This window comes from Osmerus mordax, chromosome 9 (assembly GCF_038355195.1).
Source record: "Osmerus mordax isolate fOsmMor3 chromosome 9, fOsmMor3.pri, whole genome shotgun sequence".
Taxonomy (NCBI): Eukaryota; Metazoa; Chordata; class Actinopteri; order Osmeriformes; family Osmeridae; genus Osmerus; species Osmerus mordax.
In genome coordinates, this window is record NC_090058.1 from 11,565,757 (window position 1) to 11,579,076 (window position 13,320).

At 40.2% G+C, this 13,320-nt stretch overlaps 2 protein-coding genes across 2 annotated transcripts; both read left to right on the forward strand.

The window, feature by feature from the left end:
- The first annotated feature begins 502 nt into the window (after window positions 1-502).
- olfcb1 (olfactory receptor C family, b1) lies at window positions 503-4,969 on the forward strand. Its single transcript, XM_067243323.1, has 7 exons — window positions 503-696; window positions 971-1,259; window positions 1,445-2,308; window positions 2,410-2,622; window positions 3,383-3,476; window positions 3,630-4,516; window positions 4,964-4,969. The coding sequence occupies exons 1-7, from the start codon at window positions 503-505 to the stop codon at window positions 4,967-4,969; spliced, it is 2,547 nt and encodes an 848-aa protein (XP_067099424.1).
- Window positions 4,970-8,122: 3,153 nt separating this feature from the next.
- On the forward strand, window positions 8,123-12,932 carry pcare1 (photoreceptor cilium actin regulator 1). Its single transcript, XM_067243325.1, has 2 exons — window positions 8,123-11,505; window positions 12,797-12,932. Exons 1-2 carry the CDS (start codon window positions 8,123-8,125, stop codon window positions 12,930-12,932), a joined length of 3,519 nt encoding a protein of 1,172 aa, XP_067099426.1.
- Window positions 12,933-13,320: the final 388 nt, after the last annotated feature.

Sequence of the window (13,320 nt, forward strand, 5' to 3'; positions counted from 1 at the left end):
CAAGCAGTGGTCAAGTGTATGATTTAAATGACATGGACATAATCATCCCAAAAAAAAATATATGAAAATATAAATAAAAAAAAGCCCATTTCAGTTATGCTTTTTAAAATGCATCTCCTTACTTGGTACAGTAGTCCCAAAATAATTATTTAGTGAGTCTACCTTATACAGTACAAGAGTCTCAGAACCTGACTATGATCAATGGCTATGATACAGTTTTAATTCCAAGGAATTCCATTCTTCTTCCTACCATGCCATCTTTTTTCGATAAACAGAAATACATTATACACATACTTTGAAATCTAGTGTATTAAATGACAATCACACATGCAGAATAGAAATATCTTCTCAGGCATATTTGAAATATCAAAGTTGCAAGCATGCCAACTCCCCATTGGGGGCATGGCTGTTTCTATAAAAGCCGTGACTGTACCTGGAAAGCTCAGAATTTCTTTCACTATTGTGTTTACAGGAACAATACACACATCCTACTAAACTCACTATGTTTCTCTGCATGTCATGGATTCCCCTGGTGCTGTGTGTTATCCTGGGTCTAGTAAGTTGCTGTGACTACTTTGATTTCCAGTGTGGAGCTCTGGCTCCAGGCGATGTCCTTATTGGGGTGCTAAAACCCTGTCATGAAAAAGTGGAGGACCTGGAAAAAAGACTTGGGCCTCAGAGGTACAACTGCACAGAGTAAGTTTTTTTTTTAAATTTACATATTTTTGATGGCTTCGGGAAGAATATACAGTAGAATGTATCATATTAATGTAGCATTTAATATGTATTCATTTATTACAGTAGGCTGCTTTTCTGATATGTGTATAGTACCATATTTTTTTATAAGGACACAAAATACCAAAGAAAAAATAGAAAAGAAAAAAAAAGAAAGGAATGTGAAATTCTGATGGCATATAGCTTAGAAAATGTGCTAACATTGTGCTAAAAACTATTGTATTATTCTATACAGTTTTCATTTGCTCTCCTTTGTTGAAACCTTGGCCATCATCAACACCATTGAAACAATCAACAACTCTGGCTTTTTGCCGGGAATTCGTCTTGGCTATGTTATCTGTGACTCTTGTGCATATTCCAGTACTGCCTTAAAGAAGGTGCAGGAAATGCTGACTATTAATGACACCCTTTCAGTCCAATGTGACATTGTTAATCAACCACTGGTAAAGATCATCATCGGGGAACGCTATTCTGAGGTTTCCATCTCTGTAGCCAGGCTTTTGAGTATAAACATGATACCTCAAGTGAGTACAAGCTTTATATTGCACCTTGTGTTGAAATTAGGTTTGTGAAATAGTTTAAAATATACATAAACATCACACATATTGAAAACTGAAAAAGGCAAATGTAGAAAATATATTGAAATTTAACTATTTCGTACCATGTATATTTACAGTCTATGTTCCAAAAAAGTATATTTCCATTACAGATCAGTACCACTTCATCTTCAGCAACTCTGGATGACAAACTACGTTTCCCATCCTTTTTGCGTACAATCCCTAGTGACACACACCAGACCCAGGCCATGGCCCAGCTCATGGCCCACTACAGCTGGAACTGGGTGGGTGTTGTGTCAGGGGATGATGACTATGGCCAAGCCGCTCTGCGAAGTTTCCTGAAAGATGCAGATGACTTGAAGGTTTGCCTCGAATTTGAGGAGGTTCTCCCCCAATACCTTAACAATGCCAATTTCCAGAGCAGAATTCTCGAAGTAGCGAACAAAATTCAATCCTCCAAAACCAAAGTTGTTTTGCTAATCCTCAAAGAACAGGTTGTGGAGCAGCTGTTTAAAGAGATAATCAGGAGGGGGATCACTCGCATCTGGATTGCCAGTGATGGCTGGTCAATGTCACAGCATTTGACCAACATAAAAGGCATCAACAAGGTAGGGGGTATTCTGGGGTTTAGCTTCATCACATCAAGTCCGACCCCAGGGTTCAAGGACTACCTGAAAAATCTCACATCAGGCCCAGGAGTTGTCAACCGCTTAATTGAGGAATACAAGGATTTAAGGTTTAAATGTACTCCTGAGGTTCAAGAGCAGAAGGATTGTCTGGCTAAGGTACCTCCATCCACATGTCCCATACCAAAATCCTTAGAGTTCAAGTCTGATTTGGCTTGCACACTACCCAACGCACAAGAGGCCAATGATGATTACTTGGTAGATCATGTTAATTTGAACTTGACTTATCGTGAGACACTGGCCACATGGTCTATCGCTCATGCTTTACGGTCCCTCCTCAAATGCAATCAGTCTGACTGTCCAGGAGATACACATTTCCCACCTTGGAAGGTAAGGCTAAAATTACAACAAAGTCCCTTTGTCTTTGTCCCTTTGTGTACTTGTGCAAAACCTAATTTTCAATGTTACCTCATCAGTGAATTTTCTTTTAGCTTCTCCAGGAACTGAAGAGGATTAATTTCACTAAAGATGGGCGTACTTTTTTTTTTGACAAGTCAGGGAACTTTGTAAATGGCTATGACTTGATCAACTGGGTGAGAGATAAAAATGGGAGAAAATTAGAAATTGTTGGCGGGTACAATGTGATGAAAAGAATTGTGGAAGTCAAACACAACAACATAGACTGGGGAGCGTCAAATAAGACGGTAAGTTACCTCAATCACAAAAAATAGGAAAGACAATTGGTTATAGCTGTTGCACAAGGAACGATACTTTCTTTTGAGTCTTTAACACCCTTTACCTGGGATGCAGTGCTTGAGCCGTAAGGCTATGGCCACCAGTTGGAGACACCATCATTCTATTGATCATGGCTTTCTTCTTGAACATTATGCCAGTTCTTGTGTAATAGATTGCTACTGTACCCCTGGTTTTCTACTGTTGTATGGACCTTTAAACATCTTTCTTACCTGATCCTGTCACACCCCCAGCCATGCCCCAGCCTTCGTTTGTCTGCCCTAGTGTTTACCTGTGTTCTGTGTTTAATAGTTCCACCTGTGTCTTGTTGATTGTCTTTCAGTGGTGTCGTTAGTGTTGTTGCGTTCACCTGTGTCTTGTTCGGTTCGATGTATTAAGTCCCTGTCATTTGTTATTGATTTCATGGAGCGTGTTTCCTGTTGTCTATCCCGGCTGGGTCTGTGTTCTTCATGAAAAGCCCTTTTATGTGATAAAAATGAATCCTGCATTGTTGGTCTCCTTGCACCTGGGTCTTACCTGCACACCCATTACAGATCCCTTAGAAGTTTACCTGCTTTTGCTTCATCAAACATGTTTTCTAAATGAACCATCCGTTAGTTGAGATCGTAATTTTTTTTTAAGACATAGTATCATCATGTCGCCATAGTTTATTAGCAGAAGCCTAAAGGAAGTTATCATTTTTTGCAGACCCCTGAATCCATATGTTCAAAGCCGTGCCCCCCTGGAACAGCAAAGAAAATTGTTCAGATACACTGTTGTTACGACTGCACAGATTGTGAACCAGGAACTTATTCTAATATTACGAGTGAGTATACACAGACATCCTCATTTCTGGCCTTGTTTTTGTGTGTGATTTTATGCTTTAACTCTTTAATGTGTGAAGGTACATAGATTTTAGAATAATCTCTTTATTCAAAATGTACATACTACATTATGTTGTATCAAATTTCCTTTACAGACCAGGAAAACTGCCAGCCATGTCCAAACAACACCTGGTCGATGAAGGGATGGGACCATTGTGAAAATAGGACTGAAGACTATTTTAAATGGAATGATCCTTCTGCTGTTGCACTGCTCACTATTTCAGGGATAGGCTTTTTGCTACTTTTTTCAGTTCTTATTATTCTAGTTGTTGGTCGACACAGTACTGTTTTCAAAGTGGCCGGTGGGAACCTCTGCTTTGTCATGATTGCTGGACTCGCAGTTAGCTTTGGAGCTGTGATATTGTTTGTTGGCAGGCCTACCAATGACATCTGCAAATCTCGTCAGACAATGTACGGCCTTGGCTTCACATTGTCTGTCTCTTGTATCTTGGTAAAGGCTTTGCGTACCTTTCTTGCTTTTCTTACTGACCCGGTACAACATCATAAGATGAAAAAACTGTACAAGCCCCCTATTATCATCATCTGTGGAACAGCCATTCAAGGATTAATATGTGTCTTTTGGCTGATTTTTGACTCACCTAAAGTTGTTCAACGTATCTCGGATCAGACCATGTACATTGAACTACAGTGCATTGAAGGATCCAATTGGGGCTTTGGAATCATGCTAAGCTACATCTCTTTGCTAGCCTTCATATGTTTTATCCTGGCCCTCAAAGGCAGGAAGGTTCCTCAGCGCTACAATGAAACTGGCTACATCATCTTCAGCATGGTCATTTACTTGTTTGTCTGGATATGTTTCATCCCAATATATGTCACTAAGAACCAACAACGTTCTGCCATCCAAGCATTCGCCATTATTGTCTCCAATTCAGGCATCATATTCTGCCACTTCCTGCCCAAGTGCTACATGATTCTCTGCAAGAATAAAGAACACATATCCAAACAGACTTACCTTGAACGAGTACGGATCTTCTCCATAACCTCAACTGACTCCACGTTTGAGAATTTTTCAATGGATTCAGGAGCAGGCTCCATGGAGCTAGTACCTGTAGCAAGACTAAGCGATTCTACCATCACTGCCAATTCAACGGAAACAGGGGCAAACTCTGTCAAGAAGGTGTTTTCCACAATTAACACAATCCAAAAATGGGATGTTTTAAAGACAATAGACTCATCTTGCAACACAAGAAGAAGGTTACGGACAAAATCTATTTAATAAATGTTCTCACCAAGTGTAAATATCTATTTATTATCATTATTATATGCACACATGGCAATAATTTGAGGACAGGGGCAAGACCAAGGCCTAATGGCATGACACAGGGTTACTCAACAATGAGTATTTGGGTCTAAGGGAATGTTAAGTTCATAATGGAATATCATAGTGGTGTTTGTTGTGTAACTGTAGCCATGACCTGGGTTTATTCATTACAGTTTTTTTCTATTCACATACATGCTGGGTTTTCTTGGTCATACATAATAGTGAAATTAGTCCATGTTTAAAAAAACCTGAAAGGACATGTGCTGGTAAAAGCAAAACAGATGAGCAAGGCAATTCCATTGTTAGTAAATACAATGAATCCCTTAACATTACATGTACATTTTAAAAAGCTTTAGGCTTGCAAGAATATTGGACAGAATGTTGCGAATGCTGAAGGATTTTTTTAATGCTCAGCAATGGGGAAATGTTTTAGATCCCTAAATGAATATCCTTTTACTATTTTATTTTTTTAAATCACTTGCAGAAATAGCTACTGATAAATTAGTCGTTTCATAGTACAAATCAAAACATTATACTATAGGAGAGATGATGCCTGCTCTTTATTACTTTATTACATTTTAATTAACATCCAGGTTGGAGGTTATAGGAGTGTCTCCTAATGTCTATTTAAAAAGAACAGTATGTGTACTCTTTAGCCTTACAATCATGTACCATAAGCTAAAGGGTACACATATAGTGTGTGTATATATATTATATATATGAGTGTATATGTAGTGTATTGTGATGTCAGAGCACTGGGACTGCTAATGTTACTTCTTAAAGGAGGTATATAAAATGACTGGGATGTACAGTTGATTAAATCCCTTTTGGATAAAATCATCTGCTAAATAACTAAATTGTACATGTACTGAAATTGTTGTTATTTATTTAAAGGAAAATAAATCATAATCCAGTCAACTACATGGCATTACTATTGAAAAATGCTGATCTATTTCTTTCTTTTTTAATGTACCAAAATCAGTAAATTGCCACATTTCTAACCTCAAGGGCCTCGGCCCCATTTCCATAGTTGTACCTATGGTTAAGTATCATATATCAATTTCAAGCTTTTGAATTTAAGCTATTTGTCCAAATCAGGCTTCAAAAAGACTCGAGACACACATCAGAATAGTGTGCTCTATTTGGCCCCACTAATATTAGAAATCTCTTGAGTCTAAAAAGAGGGCAGATATATTAAATCCATGATTATACTTTTGTAACAACAGTTATTCAAAGCATTATCTAAAAAAAAAAGAATACTTTGGAGGTTCGATAGTATGTGTATGACATACATATTTGAGTATTCAAGTTTACTCTTGACATACCCAACCGGAAAAATAATACACTTAAATGTAATAAATGAGAGTTTGATACATTTTCATTATAATTTATTTACCTTAAAATGTACTGAGTTTGTACATGCACATACTTATTGACAACTTAATATACTGTATATATTCTAAAAGCATGTGTGTAACTGAGTATACTTTAAGTATATAATTTTGCTTGGGTTGCTACATATGATTAAAGCATTTGATGAGAATATGTAATATTTGTGACAAAAATGTTTTTTTTACATAGATGTTCATGAGATCCTCAAATCCAAGGAAAGTGCAAGTGATGTGTGAGCAACACTGATTGAGCAACAGTGACGCTGTGAACTGCAACCCTAACCCAAACTTTATTAATCTTTTACTTTTCATATTAGACTTGCATTCTACAGGACCTTGATAGTTTGCTTGGTCAATATACATAGTATGTATACTTACACTTAATAAGATTTTGAACAATACTAAAGTGTTATTCAAAAACCTAGCACTGGAGTACTTCAAGTAGGAGTTTTTCAAGAATAGGCAAAGGTCTCTCTATTCCCCTGCCCTGTCATAATTTTGCTAAATAAGCAAGCTTGTTTTCCTGCATGTTTATCATGGCCCATGCACAAGATGAAAGTTACAGCTACATGAATTTAGTAAACATAATACTGAAATTTGATTACATATTATTATTTATTCTCTACAAAATCCCATCATATAATACTGTATGTTTAGCTTTGTAGTCGTACGGAATATTAACTGCGAACCTCACTACAGTAACTTATCGCAGCACTGGCCTTAATTATTGAAGTTGCATTAATTTAGTTGGTTTTATAAGTAAGTCGCTCTGGATAAGAGCGTCTGCTAAATGACTAAATTTAAATGTATGAAGCTGTGTTAATGCAAATAATTGGACACATTTACGGGTAATAAAACCCCGCCTTTGCTACTAAAGTGTGAAATTAATATATTCTCCCAAGACTAAAAGCTTGGTAGTTGACTAAAAGTTGGACAACACTCCGGATGCCTCCGAGTACTTCTCCCATAACCTGCTCCACCTCCTCTGTCAAGCTTAGAGGCTAAGCAAAACAGATGGCACTGAGATGCCATGAAAGTGATCAAATGACAGGCGCGGATGTATAGAGCGCCAGCAACCGAAGCACCAAACATTAGGATTGTGTATTGTTTTGAGACACTGTGCTGAAACAATTAAGTTGGAAAATAATTAAATATTGTAATTTTTATTTTACCCTTACGTAAATGTGTAATATTACTGTTGAACATCAAATTGAATGTGCATTGCAGGCTACATATTTTATATTAAAGTATTTATTTATTACAGTATTGTGTATAGTTGAGGAAAAATGATTTTAATGATTTGTAATTCTGAGATTATGTTATCTACTTTTGAGAAAGCATTTAGATATAAACTATGAATAATAGTTTCTCTTATCATTTGTTTTCCCCCGTCTGGCACTGAAGTGTGCAGCTGGGCTCACAGAGCAATATTGTTGTGCATGCTATTAAAAGACATCTTAAAGTAGCCCTCATTACCTTAATGAGCTTAAGGTCTTACGTGTGTGAGTTTTATTTGCTGTAACATGACATATGTGCACACTGAAGGGGTCACCCAAAGCCTTTGTAATCCTTTCAGCTCTTGTCCTCTACACGGTACAGTGGGATGTTTCTCTAATCATGAAAGGGACAAGAGAATTGACAGGGAAACATGAAAACTGTTTTTTTAACCTATCATGGAGAGGTAAGAAAAAAGGAAGCATTTGAAATGACTTTATTTTTGACAAGGACGTTTTTATATGGATAAATGTTTGCCAGACTCAACCACGACGGCCATCTGAAAATGACAGACACAGCAGGTGGCTAAGGACCTTGGCTATTCTTTGCAACAACTTCCTACCAGTAAGTCTTTGCTAGAACTACAGAGTTTGGTCAGATTTGTGCTACTGAGGATACAAAGATCTTTTGAAGAGCTAAAATGGGTTGCTCCCCATCAAAAGGAAATAATTTTGGTACTCAAGGCCCCTTTAAGAGGGGTAGAACCTTATTGCCCGGGCACCAAGAAATCCCAGGTGAGTCCCAGTCTGATGATGGAAGTTGTGGAGGCTCTTCAGGAACAGGAGACACAGATGGTGAAACATTGGAAAGAAGTAGCAGTGAATGGAAACGAGTCGGACAGACCGACTCTACTCAGAAGGAAACAACTTTGACCCTACAGAAAAAGACAGACTCCCTTTCTGAGGTGGTCCCAGAGTGCGTGCTTTTGGATAAACTCGGTGCTCAAGAAATTGAGACCAACAAACTGTTGCAGGGAAAAGCAAAACACGGAGACAAGCAGGACATGGCTGACAAAAAGTCTGGAAGAAAGCCAAAGAAAAATAGCAAAGCCGTCAAGCTAATCAAAAAAAAAGAAAAAGAACAGAAAGCTTCTATTGTAGACCAGAAAGTAGACTTTCCTGAACCGTTAGTGAAAGCCCACCAGGCTGCGTATGGCTTTTTAAACCCTAGTATTAGTAAATATGAGATTTTGTTGAGCCTTCTTGACCAGGCAACCCAAACACAGGTCTCTGTGCAGCCTATGGTAGCCTTTATGGCTATGCGCTATGAGGAAATCAACCAGGGACTCAGAGAAATGGCAGAGGAAGGGGAGATGCTTTTGAAGGAGAATGGGGAACATCTCGCCTGGCCAAGTTTAATGAAAAACCTGTCCTCTAACCTTTCCAAGTCTGGCTCCATCAATGCTGAGCCTCCACCAGATCTCCTGCAGCAGCTTCTCCAGTACACCACTCAGAGGATGCAGAATGTGGGCCAATCTGTTGGCGGAATTGGGGATTCTGCTCTTGAAGAAGCAGCTGAGTACTTTGCGTCGGTCTCTGTGCTTCTGGAAGAGAAACTGAAAGCTAAGCATGCAATAGAGGCTAGGCTAATGCAGCTGCTGACTCGCATTGAAGCCGCCTCAATACGTAAGCCCGGGCCAGATGACTCTGCACTGTTCAGTGAGGACAGTGGTATAGGGGTTGAAAGTGAGTCACTAACAGGATCTGAGCGACGGCTCAGACGAGAAAGTTGTGAGTCAACTGGGACCATTAGAACCTGTCCTTGTAGTCCAACTGTTGTCAATAGCAATCTTACAAGAGGTCAAGCAGCACGTTGGAGGACGTTTACCAACCAAAGCCCCAAAGTAGCTCTGGGGGGGATAGATTCAAGCTGTTCCGTCAAGGAAAAATTCCAGAAAGACACAGAATCCCTGCTTGGATCAGCCTCTTTAGATGATGGGGAAGATGATGAGGATGATGGAGGTGAGGAAGATGCTGATGATGTTCAGGGTGGTTGTAGGAAACGATCAAATTCCTCACCCCCCGACCCTGAACATGTACCTCGCCGTCTTCCACCCAAACGCATTGAGAATCCTCAAAATGTAGAGATGACCCTGAAAATGAAAGATGCTTTGAGTGGTCGCATACGTTTTGCTCCATCACAACATGCCACGAGCAAAGCTAAACCTATAGAAAGCCCGAAGACCAGTCGACGTCAGTGGACAGAGGATGAGGGAAAATCCCCCAAAAGACCACAGACTGCAGCCCCGGTCCGAAAGGCACTGAAGAAGACCCCTGTTGCTAAAGAGCGTCGATCTCAGTCCGAAGAATCCCTCCGAAGCAAAGCAGAAGATCCTACTCTCCTTGAACTAGAGAGGACCCAGAGGGATTTGAATCAAAGGCTTGCCAGGATGAACAAAGGGAAATCTACAGGGAACAACAAGACAAATCTCACTAAACAAAACCAAGGAAATACTCCAACATCTAATCGTCTTCGTCCCTCAGTGGAGAAAAACAGCAACAATCTTCCAAAACAGAACAAGTCAGGGCTTATGAAATGCAATACTGGAGAACAGGAGTTCAGCAAGGACACCGAAGACAAGACAAAGAACAAGAAAACAGCTAAGGGTCCCTTGAAAGCAACCCCACCTCCCAGCCCTCCGCCAAGTCGGCCACCTTCAGGACTGTACAGGGGCAGGAATTCTGTCAAAAAGCTGATTGATACCTTCAGCCAAGGCATGGAAGAGCCCAAACCAGAGTCTTCTAAAGTGCTGGGGCCTTTGAAAGGGGTGCGGAAGTGTGGGGTTCCCATATTGCCTGGCTTGGGAAATGTAGAGGCTGCACTTAGTGCTGGATTTACCAGCTGTAGGGTAGAATGTTCAGATAAAAATGAAGACTTGGATTTGGACAATCTTCCACCTCCTCCACTGGAGGTTTTAATGGACAATTCCTTTGAAGGCGCCCAAAGTCTCTTGGTTAATGACTTAGATGATGGTGTATTGAGCAGAGGTCGATCACCTGTGGCCAAGAGGGCAACTGTATCGCAGCGGCTACGGGCCTCCATGCAGTCTGCTACAGTGCTGCCAAGTAGAGGCAATATCCCCAGAGGGTCCAGGAGCATGTCCCCTGCCAGAACTATATGGAAGCCACACATTTTTACTAATATTAGTCAAATGGAAGGGATTCAGACAAGTGAAGACCTTGAGACAGAGGAGGCTGCTTCACTATACAGGCAGTCCCGAAAGGTCATCCACCTACGTCACTCCTTTGACTCTGCTGAGAAGAAAGCTTTGTCACTTTCTCTGCCTGCAAAGCCACCTCTCCATCAATCCGAATCCGGAGACAAACAGGATGAAGGTGGACCGGATAGCAGCAGCCAATCTGAAATAGTGCCTACATTTACAGTCGTCAATAGCCGAACACCTGCAACACCACCTGTGTTGAGAGCTCGGGTGTTGCCCACTACCCCTTCGGTCACTGGTAGCTTGCACCGCAGGCTTCCCAGTCCCTCTGTGTTCAAAAGGCAGCCTACTCCTCCATCGTCAACCAGCCCTCCTGTCGTCCGCGACCTCCCCACCCCACCACCCGTTCAGAGGAGACTACCGAGCCCACCTGCAGTGAGGCGTGAGATGACCCCAAACTCACACTCTGTGTCTGCATTCCCTTTCAAGGCACCGTCTCCCCCGGCATCTCCTAGATTCCACAGATTCTCCCGAGGTAACAGCAGTGAGGACCCAGGCGCGTCCTCGGCCTCCCGACTGATCAGCAACGCTCGCTCTGTTTTCTGCCCTGCGTCTTCATCGCTGTTTGAGGCCCATTCTTGTCCTGTGCCACAGCCCCCCCAAGCTTGGACAGCCACAGGAGTCAGTGTTCTTACACGTGCTTGGGGGGAACGTGGCAGGTTCCCCATGTCAGCACAAGGGCCAAAACCTTTTGTGAAACGAAGCCATTCGGACCGGAGGCCCAGTCTAAGCATGCCACCCCGGGCACCAACCATTTCCGTGGCACAGACCTGTGGAAGCGAACCGGCTCTAAGTTCGCAAGGGTGAGTTTTGATTGTTGTTTCTCCGAGCTTTTCCCTTTAACAGTATAGTTCTTACTAAGCAATCAATGTAAAATCTAAAGATGACTTGACTGTCATCTAACATGAATTGACACCATTGCAAATTAATTTTGTTATGCTGGTAAACTGTGTCTAAAAGGATTACTTTATTCATTTGCAAAACATTTACGTTTCAAAATTCTTCAATACCTGTATGTAAGGTGTTGAAAACTCTTGTTCAAGATGTTATTTTAGACCATTAAATGTAGCAATACAATGCATGAAAGATACGTTTAAATATGTTTTTTATGGGAAATTGATTTGGATATTTGTTGTTAAAAATGATTCAAAGAACAACAGGCCATATGCTTAATTGAAATTAATAGTCTTACAAGATTCCATTAAACTACAGGATCATCAAAAGGAAAGTTTGTTTAACAGCAGTACAATCAATCAAACAATTGTGTGATAAGAGTGCTTTGGCATGTAAGGTCAGTGTTCTCTAAAATTGATATAAAAACTGAAGAAAAAAGGGAATACTGACTGATTACCTGAGACCTTCAGTGAAAACACAAAGCTACAGTATGAAGCTGGACAAATCCCTAGCAACATCTAATTGGATGTCTGTAGATCCTCAGAAACATCTTGGGAGTTGTCTTGGGAGTAAAGTGGTGAGGGACAATGGGGAATGAAATTCGGAGGGAGAAGAGATATACAACAATGAAGCTTTGTATTGGATAGGGACAGTACCATAAAGTGAATACCTGATTATAACATACGAGACTGAACAATGGACAATGTTTTAAAACTGATATCGTTCTTATTTAGATTTTTAAATGTACTTAGTACTTAGATTTTGAAAAATGTTATAACATCAATAAGTTTGAAAAATGATGTGTGTAACATTCGTGGAATTAATTTTAATTGTTACATACTTATTGCTTTGGTTTTGCAATTATGACAGCATACATGCAGAAAACATTAGGAACACAACATAATAACAAAATTAATTGTGTTCTGTAAATGTTCTGACTACTGTCACACCGCACATATGAGACACTATGATTCTTAATACTTAATAATTAGAATAAATGATTGAAATGCATCACCAGTTTTAGTCTTTTACTGATCTAATCTGGACAGCATTGACAAACTTAACATGAGCTTGGCCAACTCTAATCCTCATGCACAAACTGTACAATCTCTATGACTCACACCTTCTTATGTAGCTATCTAGTGCACCTGGCCCACTTCTCTAATCCAATGTAACCACCTCTCCCACTCATTCCCATAGGCTGGACGATGATCCAACCAGAGATTCTGAACTGTGGCACAGCCAATCAGATCTGAGGGGAACCACACGCTCTGACTCTCACCCTGACCTGTGCATTGTAGGTCAGGCCTTACACCGTGAATGGCAGGGCCGATGAAGACTAGGCGGGGTTGTGGATTAGCAGGCCTCCCAAAGGATTTAACACCATTTTCCACTGGGAAAAGAGAAGGTGCTTATAAGAAAGCTTCTTTGCGTGTGGTAACCGAACCTACTCCAATGTGATCTTGTGCGTGCATACAGTACATATCGATAACAACACAGAGTTCACATGTTTACAAAAAAAAGTTTACATAATCACACATTGCTGACTTTTTAAAATTGTGAAATGTTTATGTAGAAAACAAAGCATTGAAAAACTATTTGCCTTTCATCATAATACTGCATGAAATAACTATGTGACAGACATCATTTTACAAAAATACGTTTTTTTTAATTTTCTGTAATAAAAAGGTTCACACGCCACATATGATGCAGTGTACTCAAAG

What these genes read in the sequence shown, in the direction of transcription:
- olfcb1 (XM_067243323.1), top strand. Translation starts at nt 503, where the DNA reads ATGTTTCTCTGCATGTCATGGATTCCCCTGGTGCTGTGTGTTATCCTG. An exon ending in CAGAGGTACAACTGCACAGA is followed by an intron (nt 697 to 970) that starts GTAAGTTTTTTT and finishes TATTCTATACAG; the next exon opens with TTTTCATTTGCTCTCCTTTG. An exon ending in CACATTTCCCACCTTGGAAG is followed by an intron (nt 2,309 to 2,409) that starts GTAAGGCTAAAA and finishes ATTTTCTTTTAG; the next exon opens with CTTCTCCAGGAACTGAAGAG.
- pcare1 (XM_067243325.1), top strand. Translation starts at nt 8,123, where the DNA reads ATGGGTTGCTCCCCATCAAAAGGAAATAATTTTGGTACTCAAGGCCCC. An exon ending in CCGGCTCTAAGTTCGCAAGG is followed by an intron (nt 11,506 to 12,796) that starts GTGAGTTTTGAT and finishes TCATTCCCATAG; the next exon opens with GCTGGACGATGATCCAACCA.